Genomic DNA, 12,955 nt, shown 5'->3' on the forward strand with positions numbered 1-12,955 from the left:
TGGGAAATGCAGTCTTTATTCTGAGCAGCTACATGCCATTATTTGAGCTCTATCACTACATAAAGAGGGGATAACTACAGTCTCTGTCATACCTTTCAAGGCATTTTCCAAAACAAGGACATTTGCTACCCCAAAGAAACTCTGGGCCACTGCTAAAATACATTTTTTAAACTTTGCATGCTAGAATTCTGTGTGAACACCCTTAGATCTCCTAATGTTACCTGTTAATTTTATAGGAGAATTATATAAGTGTGATTTATGCCAGACCATATAGGAATGGATAAAGAGGTTGTGGTACATGTATACAGTGGAATATTACTTGGCCATAAAAAGAAACACATTTGAGTCAGTTCTAGTGAGGTGGATGAACCTAGAGCCTATTATACAGAGTGAAGTAAGTCAGAAAGAGAAAAACAAATATTGTATATTAATGCGTATATACGGAATCTAGAAAGAGGTACCGATGGACCGATTCACAGGGCAGCAAGGGAGACACTGACATAGAACAGACTTGGGGACACGGTAGGGGGAGGGGAGGGTGGGATGAATTGAGAGAGTAGTAGCTTTGAAACATAAACATCACCTTATGTAAAATAGACAGCCAGTGGGAATTTGCTGTGACACAGGGAGCTCAAATCTGTTGCTCTGTGACAACCTAAAGGGGTGGCAGGTGGGAGGGAGCTTCAAGAGGGAGGGGACAAATGTATTCCTATGGCTGACTCACGTTGATGTATGGCAGAAACCAACACAATATTGTAAAGCAAATTATCCTCCACTTAAAAATAAATTTTAAAAATTAGCAATCAATTTTAATTGGTTTAATGCAATTCATTTGGTACACATATATTGAGTACCAACTGTGTATTACACACCATGCTCCATGTGATCATCACCTCACTTAAGGATCAATAAGTTTCCATTAAGGGACTGAAGCTGCAGGCCCCAGGTCAAGCTTCATAAAGGATTTTTACAACACAAAACCTTCAGAGTTTTGTTTCCACTTTACAAATCAGGAAGCCAGAGGCTCAGAGTAAAAAAGTAGTTTTAAAAAAGTCCCCAGTGGCTCAGTGGTAAAGAGTCCACATCCAATGCAGGAGATAAAGGAGACAGTGGGTTTGATCCTGGGTTGGGAAGATCTGCTAAAGGAGGGAATGGCAACCCATTCCAATATTCTTGCCTGGCAAATCCCATGGACAGAGGAACCTGGTAGGCTACAGTCCATGGGGTTGCAAAGAGTTGGACATGACTAAAGCAACTGAGTAGAACAGAATTAGGTTATACAAAAGTAGTTTACACTTAAGTTTCTTTCTTTTCTTTCCTAACTTGCTGTTCTGTGCCAAGGTGTTTTCTTCCATTACTCTATTCCTTTCTCAACAGACTAGCCAAAAAGTAGATAAATTATTTGACCAGTTTGTTTTTCCTTTGGTTTTTATTCTCAGAAGATTTCTTACATAAGATTTCCTACATTTCTAAATGTTTTCATTTGACTGGGACAATTAAAGCTATGGTGACTCTTTCTCATCAGCTTTAACATTGACTTTGACTTACACTACATTGTTAGGGGCTTCATATTATTTTAAGATTACATTACAAATTTCCACAACAATTTGTAACTAGGAGATGGGAAGATGTTCTCTCTACAATGTTATTTCAAATGCACTGTGGGAGGTGGAGTCAAGCAAACTTAAACTTGCCTATCAGTCCCAGGGGGCTCATAACACTTCCAAGAACTGAGCAAAATAATAGGTAATGTGGAACATCTAAGTAATCCCATAAGATTACTATGCCATCTAAGTTTTCATCTTACCAGTCTGGAGTCTCCTGCTTTGTTAAACCTCATTTACTACACCTAAATCTCTGAATCTTGTGAAGTATATATTTTTTAAATGACTTCACTCACATGAAAATCTAACTTGTGGAAGAAAGCAGATTAAGTCCATTTCCCACTTTTATAGAGGTAAAAGTTGTTTTAACTTCTCAAGGAAGTCTTAAAAAAAACAAGAAAAAGATGTTATATTGAGTGGAGGCAATTCTAAAACTGTATCATTACTGTTATTTTCTTTACGACAAAACTTCAATAAATGCCGTAAAATGTTATTTGTTGCCAAGAGAATTTCTAGACATCTTTAAATCCCCAGCAACTTCTAACTTCTGTTCTGACAAGAACAGAAATCTTGGTGTTGGGAAGGTAGCTAGCCTGATCAGATTTATATCTGCCTCTGTCTAGACCTTCTTGAGCAGCTAATTCCACAATAAACAATCACTGTCACTTATTAGGAATTTACTTTGCCTTTTTACTGGTCTGAGGCCTTAATATCTATTGTCTTATTTAATGCTCCCAATAGATTATGTTGTAGGTACTGGAATATTCAATTTGTAGCTGAAGAATGCTCAGTTAGTAAAGGAACCGAGTGTAGATCCAGCTACCTATAAACAAACATTAATCTCCCTAACATATAAATTTACAAATCAAATAATAAGGATAACTGAAATGTGGGCAAACAGTGCAAATACGGAATTCACAAATGAAGCAATGCATAGGACTAACGAACACATGGAAAGATATTCAAACTCACTTGAATCTATCAAAATTGCCTAAGCGATTTAAAAATGTCATCAGTTTTTTGGGACACTTCTTAATAGAATTAATCAAAGAAAAAAGTTATTCCATAATAGAAAGGATTGTTTAAATTAACATAATTAAAGCCCACTCAAAGTGCCTGAGAACTCTGGAAATTACAGACTGCTAAAACTCACAGTGGAACCAAGATGGAGTAGATACATTTCTTCCTATTTCACCCTTTAAGTAAAGTCAAAGCCCTGGGCATTGTATGTAAAAAAAAAAAAAACACCAGAAGGCTCTGAGAGGTGAAAAAAAACGGGTAGCCCACGTAGAGAACTCAAGACCCAAAGAACAACATGATGGTGAGTTCTCTGGACTTTTATGTGATATATTCTGGACTGGGTGCTGGAGAAGCTGGCAACCCAGAGAGGCTAATGGCAGCAAGAAAAGCCCAAGAAAAACCAGTTCTCTCTCTAGCTGAAGGACCAGAAAAGAGACAGTCTAGCAAGACAGAAAACTTTTAGACAACAATCACCCTATCCTAGCCAAACACCACAGAAAAAGCATGGTCCCATGACCACCCACGCAAAGGTCTGCTAGGGAGCTGAGACTTCAACGCTTGAACAGCTTTAACAAGACACACTTACTGTGTCAATAGAGTCTATGTCATTTTCCTGGTGTGTAAAAACCTCCCAAAACGAAAAGAAAAGGGACAATTCAAATAGCTGTTTTCCTGGACTCTCAAGGCAAAATAACAAATCCTTTCTGCGGCTTTTCTGCAACTCAGGTGGCTCTTCTATTTCTGCTTTCAACAAAAAAGGAGTTAGCTCTAAAAAAGCAAAGCTACTAGCAGTTGCTATAAATGAGAGGCAACTGTGAAATATATAATAAAATATATTGTATTGTATTATATTGTATTAATACAGTATATAATATAATAATAATACAACCCAGGGAGGGACTGAGCCAGTTTACCAGATAAAGGGTGTGTGACCTGAGGCCCCTGATTCTGTTGGGGACATTAGTTAAGAATAGAAATCCAAGCACACAGACCCAAACTGAGACTCCCTCTTGGAACAGTCAGGAGCAGGCAATGGAGAAGGAATGTTTTCCTGTCAGCTTCAGCATCACTGACTGCTGAACCCCAGTGTAACCAATCTGCTCCGTGACCATGGATGAGGTTGCATTTATCACTATGGCTCCCACATTTATTTTTTATTTTAGTTTTTCGGTTTGATTAACTCCACTTGTGACAATCCGAAAACTAAGGGAACTATAAACTGATAGTCCTGGTTTTACTGAGATCTGATTACTGACATTTTCCTAGTTAGTCCTTAGTAACCCATGTCCATCAGTTTTTCCAGTTAACTTTTATAGGAATCTTTGTGGACAGATTCTCCACTTGCAAGATCTTTAAAGTGGATCTGTTATTTTCTCCCCGTTTTAAAAGCAATTAGCCCATTGCCAAAAGGTTTTAGCAATTTAAGGTTGGAACTGCCTTTCTGGGATCTAATTCCATGGACCCGTGGACACAGCTGAGCGAGATGGCGACAGCAGCGCTAGGTGATTCCTTGCAAGGGCAGGACCAGCGCTTCTGGGTTGCTGTCTCTATGGGAATAGTTGGCTTTGGGCACCTTCCACACCAGACTCACTCTCATTCAGAACTTGAGTAATGCCTATGCAAAAAGCCGACAGGGATTCCTACAGGTTTAAGGGCTTAAATCTCAAACTTTGATTCTATGTTTGGAGAAATGGGAGTGAACTGAAAGGGCAAGCAATAAAACAAATGACCATACCAAATAACCATAGACTCCCAACGCCACTCCACTCCTGTGGCCAGTGATTAAAACAGATCAGAGTAACTGGAGAGGAGAAGAAGCCTAAGGGTCATGGAATTCACCAGCATTATGTGAATTCCCTACCAAGATGTATAAATAGCTCGTATTTACATTGTTTTTATGGAACTAGGGGAATAGAACTGATTATCTGTTTTAGAAATGTAAGCTATTGTTCACCTCTAATTTTTCATCTGACAAAATGAGCAGCTTAAATTCCGTGAAACAGACATCTTTGTAAAGCCTATGGAAAAAAAAAAAGAAAAAATGAAGGAGTTAGAAGTAGTGGCAGGGCCTGCTGGTGGTTCCTGAAAATGGGAGAGGGGCATACATGCTTTCAGGGTTCAGTCTCTTTCTATGATATAAACTGTTAGGGTTTAGAGACTCTGCTATAGTTAGTCTTGCTCCAGCTTCATGTTCAAACAGTTGTGGAATTTTCCACACTGCAGTTGCCTCAGCCTTCATGTGGCTCTCAGTAGCCAGTATATTTCATGAAAGAGGAGCAAAGCCTACAGATCACTCCAGTCATGTCCAGTCCTACATGACTGTGTAGTTTGGGTGCCCCAATTCTTCATTACTTGGTCACAAAGTTCCCATGAACACGCTGACTGCTGGGATGGGGTCTAAACTCCATTTGTCTTCTAGGTTGTCACCCTTCAAACTGCTTCACAAATTCATCCTCCTCCATCTCTTGGATTCCTTTTTCCCACTATCCTCAGGTCTTCCCTCACCTTTGACTCCTCCCCATCAGTGTAGTAACAAATACCCTTCCTCAACATTTCCCCACCAAACTACTGTCTCATTGTACCTTTCCCTTCTCAATCCAATACCCTGTAGTCTTTACTCAGTCCTCCACTCAAAGTTTCATTCTGAGTTTAAATTTTAAAGTGTTTACAAGTGCATGAACATGAGCAAAATGAAAATATTTTCATTGTAAATAAATCAAATATTCTAGAAAGAGTCAAAAGTCAAAGCATTTCTCCATCCTGCACTAACTACTCCCAACCTCTTTCCATTGCACTTTCCATATAAAATTTGGTGTGGTTCCTTCCCCACTTTCATCTGGGTATTTGTGTATTTGTATGTTCCATATACAGTTTCATGTTGCAGGGCATATCCTTTTCGCCCATAAGTTGTTCTGAAAAGTTATATCAATATACATATACATGGTTTCCTTTTCTTCTTGTAGAAAGAGTGTGCCATGATTTCCTGCTATTTCCAATTTTCTTCCCTTTTTATCTCTATTTTTCCTCTTTAAAAACAATATAGTAAGGATCATCCTTTTATGTGTCTTTGCTCACCTCAAAGTTCATCTGAAGAGAGTGGGGAGGAAGGAGTTAAAGTATCTGGGGTTCTGGGAAAGAAAGAAGGCAGGTGACACATAAATTTTTTGCAAATGTGCTGAAAATGACCTCCTGGCTGATAAGACTAATGATATTTGCTAGATCTCTTATCTATGGAATGCTCTTAGTAGGATGTGGCTGGTTAAGAATGCTTATGGTAAACAGAATTTATGGATTCATGAGGCAAGACTCCTGAGAGTCACACCAGCTATATAACTATATAGGGCACAAAATGGACATGTTGCCTTGCCTCTAGGCTCCTGCTGTGCTTGATGTCTCACAAATCTCATGAGCGATCTTATCTACTACTTGTTCAAAGAAGGAATGAAAGGTCCAGGAGGTATGCAGGGTTTTTCAGATTTCTTGCTTTAGCCAGTGCCTTGATCACTTGTGTTCTCGAAATTATGAGTAAAGCTCTATATGGATAAGATCTCTGACGCATGTAAGTATGATCTGACATACTGATCCTTTGTGTTAGCATAGAGATTACTGGAGGATGCCAAGCTGTCATCCAAAAAGGTTGTAGCAGTTTCCATTCTCACCAAGAGTACAGGTTTCTTAGCAACACTGACTAGTTCCAACAATCTGAGGGCCAATAACCCACTGCCATTTAAATTTGTGTTTTTGCTTATTAGTATCATTTTTATATTTTGTTGGTTCTTTGGATTTGTGTGTGTGTGTGTGTGCATTTTCTACTAGTGATATTTGACTCCTTTTTAGGATAAATTTTTTCTTATTAACTTGAGAAACATCACAGTATAATAATAAAGTATGTGGATTCTGGGTTCAAATCTTGGCTTGCCACTTGCTAATAAGCATGTTGCCTTACCTAAGTTTTAGTTTCCTCATTCAATGCTTATTTCATACAGTCACATGAAGATTATATGAGATAATGTATGTGAAACACCAATAATATCTCCTGGTACATAGTAAATGTTCAAATGATGATAGCCAATCAAAGAAGCTCTTTATATATTTTGTATATTACTTCTTGGATTATCAAATATGTTGTGAATATTTTCTCCTAGTCTGAAGCTTATAATCCAACTTTGCTTAGACTTTGTTTAAATTTGTCAGGAAGGAAATTTTTTATGCAATCAAATCTGTCAATCTTTTCCTCTGTGGATTTTGCTGTAACTTGATGTTTCAGCTGAACCTTTTTATCGAACTGACCACTCCAAATTTCACCTGTTTTCTTTAACCCACTTTTTGATTTTGTGGTCAGATCATAAGATCCTCCTTTGGTCTCCGCAGACATCGCCCTTGTATTTCTTTCATGGAAGACAACTGTTAGTCACTCATTTTTCACTCTTCCCTAAAGATCATGTTCTTTTTGTCCTGGCTTCTCTTTCCACATCATACCCCTGTATTGACTCTAATGTTTCAACATCTGCCCCCACACCCCAGGCAGATGACACTGAAATTTTCAGAGCAGTATTTTCTACTGTTTGACATATTTCTAACATATGTTCCATAATCACCTTAAATTTCTTCTAAAACTGAGGTTTATATACCCCTTTACATATACTAAAATAAAATGCCTGCTAAGGAATACTCTTGGGCTTTTTTCTTAAACAGTACAGATGGAATATTTTTTAACTTTTTATTTTGTAATGGGGTATAGCTGATTAACAATGTTGTGATAGTTTCAGGTGAACAGCGAAGGGACTCAACCATACATACACAAGTATCCATTCCCTCCCAAACTTCCCTTCTATACAGGCTGCCACATAACATTGAGCAGAGTTCCCTGTGCTATACAGAAGGTTCTTGTTGGTTATCCATTTTAAATATAGCAGTGTGTTCATGTCCATTCCAAACTTCCTGACTATCCCTTCCTCTCATCCTTTACCCCAGCAACCATAAATTCGTTCTCAAGGTCTGTGAGTCCGTTTCTGTTTTGTAAGTAAGTTCATTTGTATCATTTCTTTGTAGATTCCACATACAAGGGATGTCTTGCCATATTTCTCTGTCTCTGTCTGACTCACTTCATTCAGTATGACAATCTCTAGGTTGGGATGGAATATTTTTAATGAACAAAAGAAAAGAAATATGATGATGAATCAATAATATGCACAGACTCTCTCTAGGAGGACACTGCAAAACAGGCAAAAGTGGTTGTGACAAGAGGAAAAGACATACTTTTCACTTAACTTCTCTGTCTTTTGAATTTTTGAATAATGACGTATAACACTTATTCAAAAATAACACAAACCTACAAATAAATAAAAGGGAACCTGTCACCAATCCCACCAAATCTATATCCTGTTTTGGCTGGTGATGTTACTTATCTACTCAGTCTCTGCTAAGCACTTGGGAATCATCCTCTGTCTCCTCAGATGTGCGTCCAAGTACCATCAAACTGACTCAGAAATGGATCCTTCACCCACCTCCTCACTCAACAGGGACTCTAAGAACACACAATGAGCTAAGCTCTGGGCTAGAGGTAAAAAAATGGTGAAATATCCTCACGAAGTCAGTACAACTCCCTGAGGGAGCCCACAGCCTAGAATGCAGAGCAGTTGTACAGCACAATTTAATAGTATTTCTTAAATAGCTAATTCCTTAAGTCATTTGCAAGTATTTATTTACGTAGGAGATAATAAAATATAGTTTTATAATATACACAAGAAAAAACACATTTGAATGAATACAAAATAAAATGACAGGAGGTGACAGAATTTAGTGTTTATAAATGAGGCCATCAATAACTAACAATTCAAAGAAATTGAAAGTGTACTTAAAGGTGAGCCTGTGGTTTACATTTATAATCTTTTATAATTGAAAAAAAAAAAGGCATTAGGCTTTTAAAGGTAATATATGACTTAACAGTTTTTCAAGTGATTTTCATAATGGGTTTCTAGACACCGTCATATATGGATGTGAAAAAAAAAAAAGACACGGATTTAGGCAAGCAAAGTATTAGTCCATAGCAGCTTGGTGAGGGTTACTTTTCTTACAGAAAGAGTCTTCAAATTTACATTTATTCTTATTACAGGAGCAGAAAGAAGTAATTTGCCAGGTATATTTGAGGAGCCTGTAAGCTATATAGCAAAAATAGTTATTTTTAAAAGCCTGTATTCCATGGAAATGTGCATCATACAGCATCTATAGTAAGTGAGTAAATATAAACCATGTGATTAAGTCTTCTAAATAAAACATTTAACCCCCAAATCTCACACAATATCCCCCATGTCCACATGTCTTATTTGATGGCAGCCATAAGCTTCAAACTAATATGCATTTGCTATTTTTAAAAGGTTCTTACCTCCATTACTAAAAATGTTTCTGCAAAGTCCCTTAGAATTTTTTTCAGTGCTCTAGAAACAAGATATATCATGATCAGTAAATGACCACAATCTTCAGAAAAAAGTACTCAGGCTAGAGAAAGAATGGTCAAGTCAGAGGTTTCTGTCTCCAATCATGGAAGATCTTTCTACTTTGAGACCCACAGCTCTAAGGAGACAATTCAAAATTCCTTACTTTAAAACAAATGTTTTATCATGAATAATTGAATAATCAGATATCTAGGAAAATGAGGCTTTTAAATTAAAATTTAGCAAAATCAACTATAATAAATTTTTTTCTACTAATCATTTATGAATAACAGAAGTGAAATCCGGTGAAGTTTTACATACAAAAAATATAAATACTGCATAATATGTAGTGAATGAATATTGGCACATATCTTTTTGTATTTAAAGCATAAAATGCAACCAGCAAATCTGATGCTCTTAAGATACATTTATGACATACGTCAGAAAACCTCTATATGACATGGAAATGTCCCACAGTTTAAGGCTTTCCAATAGGTTTATAGCAAGCATCAGGCTGCCAGAGGCGAATATCAACGAGAACTTGATTGAGTTTTTGCATCCAGAGATCCCGTTCTTCCTTGGTATCTGCAGATAGCCAGTTCCTACAGGAACAAACAAAAAGATCAGGATCCTTTCCCCTATTCCATACCTCCAAGTACTCTTACTGTGGGGTAAAGTGAGGGGAGCCTAAACAGTAAAAGGAGTAACTCTTTAGTCACTTCAGTCATGTCCAACTCTGTGCGACCCCATAAACGGCAGCCCACCAGGCTCCCCTATCCCTGGGATTCTCCAGGCAAGAATACTGGAGTGGGTTGCCATTTCCTTCTCCAGTGCATGAAAATGAGAAGTGAAAGTGAAGTCGTTCAGTCGTGTCCGACTCTTCGAGACCCCATGGACTGTAGCCCACCAGGCTCCTCCGTCCATGGGATTTTCCAGGCAAGAGTACTGGAGTGGAGTGCCATTGCCTTCTCCTTGCCCTCTTTTAATGGATGCCAAATCAGGAATCCATAGTAAAGTGCTTCTCCAATTACAATAAAAGAAAATCATCTTGCAGATTGGTTAGCTGAGCCATAACTCACACCAATCACATTTAGAAAATGATGGAACTTCACATCAAAGACAGTAACTAATCTTGCACAGGTGATATGATTGGACAATTTGCTGGTGCCAAGACAGTCACTGAGGGTGGGTGGGTCACCTCTTAGAAGAACAAGCACACCACAGACTTGAATATGGGGACCAACCCTCTAGATCCCTGACTCAGGCTCCCCAGGAGCTCCACAGACTCACGGACTTTCACCTGGCCTTACAGATAATACTATTTTATACTGTCTCCTTTTTTTTTTTTTTTTTTGCCCCACTGTGTTAGTAGAGTACAGTATTTACAATAAGTGATCTAAAGATCCTAAGATTTTGTCTACCCTAATCTCTCTGTTCACACCAGGAATCTCTTCTTTACATCCATATTCAGTTAAAAGTTGAACAGCTGACAGGGCAAGTGAAGGTAGGGGAGAGGGAAATTCCCTAAGTCACAAGCCAGACCATTCTTCTAGACTACAGCCAGGTGTTAGAAGGTTGTTGTATTATACTTCTACATCTTTATAATTTCTCCACATTGGTACTAGTAATGGTATAAGCATGATTAAGCCCTGAGCTGATCATCTATTAGTAAATGGAGAGAACACATTTACAATAAAGATAGCGACCATTTGTTGAGCTCATTCCGCGTGTATGACAACATGTTAAGTAGATCTACTCATTAACCTTTATTGTCACTCTGTGGAGTTTATTCTTCTCTTACGACACAGGAGATTTCAGAGAGCCAGCAAAGTTAAATACCTTGCCATAGTCACATTTGGTAAGTCACTGAGTTGGGATTTAAACCTACATCAGTCAGTCACTGAGTCGGGATTTAAATCTAGGTCTGTTGACCTCTCAGGGTTCAACTGCACAATACTGCTTTGCCATGTGATGAAGCATTTCTAGTTCAAATGTTTAATCTATATTTCAAAGTAGGCACTACTGATCAGATGATAAATACTTTGCATTGAAGGAGGGAAATATAGCAAGGTTGGTTTGTAGAAATAAAAATGTGATACTTTAAATTTAGATAAAAGGCACAGGTCAGAAAGGCCCTGGGGAGAAACAGATAAATAAGGCAAAGGAGAACGTATAACTGTAAAATGTATATACTCTGCAAAAGGTACAATCAAAAAGTGAAATAAGTTTTAAGAAGCCACAAAGCAAAGCTAAAAGACTCAGTCAGTCAAGACTGAATTGAGAATGGGCCTCTCTCAAATGCTTGGTCCACTCAAATTATGATAATGTTATAATGAGAAAAATTACATGCAAGTGAAATACAGCATAATTAGAACAATATGTGATATAACTATTTCCACCATAGGAGAAGGTCGAAGGAGAAATCTGGGAAGGTTTATGTAACAAGTAAAAGAAGATTTTATGAAAAATGTGAGTAATGTTTATAAGGGCCATGGTGGTCAGGAAGTACTTGGTGACTGAATTTTGTTTGGTTCCCTTATTGACTATGGCCACAGACAGGGTAGCTACTAAAGAAAGTGACTATAAATCCAATTTGCCTCTCCTGTCCTGAATGAGGTCACTGCTGCACAGAAGACCCCCAAAGGAAAGGAGTGGATGAGCTGAATGAACTAAATTAATCTAAAAGCAATCTAGACATCAAGAATTCCCATGGAACGGGTCCCCTTTCTCTCTGTTTTAAAACAAAATGGCGGTATTGGGGCAACTTTGTTCTATTTTAATAGAGTGTCTCTTGCCTAAGCTATCTGACATTTCCACATCAGAAACTCATGGAGCCATTCTACCCATCTCCCTGTCTGAAATATTCAGCCACAATCTGATTAACAGAGATTTTGTCAAATTCTAACTTTTGTCCCTAATCACAATTTTTTACATTGAAGTTGGTGTGCAAGCTTCTCTTGGGCATTCAGGCAAAAGAATCTTAGACCCTTAGCAATAAGTTTCTGCATCTTATACTTAAGTTTAGGGTTAACAAAAACTGACACTCCCAGTAGTTTATTCTATCCATCACCAACCAGAAATTTTCAGAGTAGAGTGAAGTACTTTGGGAAGGTACTTTGGTACTTTGGGAAGGGACAGGCAGGGATGTGTCAAATCTCTTTAAATAATACTTGACTTACCAATTACACATGAAATCTTCAAACTTAACACAAAGAATATTAGCTAACTGCCCCGAAAATGGCTAAACTGTAAGTATGCTGGAAAACATGATAAACTAAGACATAAGTTGAATGCTGTGTTTTTCTTAGCTATATTAATTTTGTTATTACATTCCTCTCTTACTGTTGTGTATGTGTTTTGTCTTCTCATTCTTAAAGCATACCCTCTTCAAAGACAAAGACAGTCTCTGATATTTCTCACAGTGGTAAGGACATAGTGGGCAATCAATTACTAAGTTGATAGAAACATTTATAACCCAATACATACTTGGTTACACAGAGTGTGTCCCTGCATTGGCTGACCAGCGTCTCTCGGTCATCTTCTCTTTGTGGTCGAACAGTAATTAATTCTAAAGTGTTGCGTCTTGCACAAAATTCTCTGTTGACTGGTTCTATCTGCCGACTGGTACAATTGGCCAAATTTAATCTTCCTATGGGATTCTTTAAAACAAATTTTTTAAAAATATGATTAGTAGAAAATAAATAAGACCATTTAAGTCAGCAAGCACTGAGCAGTATTCAACTTGATACCAACTTAAAATAAGAAAACCATTAATTTAAAAGTTAAAACTTAATTACACTGTATTTAGAGAAACATATTTAATATTTATGATTATTTCTTGCTGGATATAAAAATAGAAACCAAAAATGTCAACTGTTCATCTTAGCCAGCTTAAAA

The 12,955-nt window shown here is 37.6% G+C and overlaps 1 protein-coding gene across 8 annotated transcripts in view; it reads right to left on the minus strand.

Annotated features, from left to right (window-relative positions):
- Positions 1-7,330: 7,330 nt before the first annotated feature.
- Positions 7,331-12,955, minus strand: part of ANLN (anillin, actin binding protein) — a 175,424-nt gene continuing 169,799 nt past the window's right edge. For all 8 annotated transcript variants that reach the window (XM_061414132.1, XM_061414130.1, XM_061414131.1 and 5 more), the window contains 2 exons: positions 12,545-12,717; positions 7,331-9,660 (listed from right to left, as the gene is read on the minus strand). In XM_061414132.1, coding sequence (XP_061270116.1) covers positions 9,537-9,660; positions 12,545-12,717 — 297 coding nt within the window. In that variant the 3' untranslated portion in view covers positions 7,331-9,536. The remainder of the gene's footprint in view (positions 9,661-12,544; positions 12,718-12,955) is intronic.

The sequence above is a fragment of the Bos javanicus genome, chromosome 4 (assembly GCF_032452875.1).
Source record: "Bos javanicus breed banteng chromosome 4, ARS-OSU_banteng_1.0, whole genome shotgun sequence".
In the NCBI taxonomy this organism is placed as follows: Eukaryota; Metazoa; Chordata; class Mammalia; order Artiodactyla; family Bovidae; genus Bos; species Bos javanicus.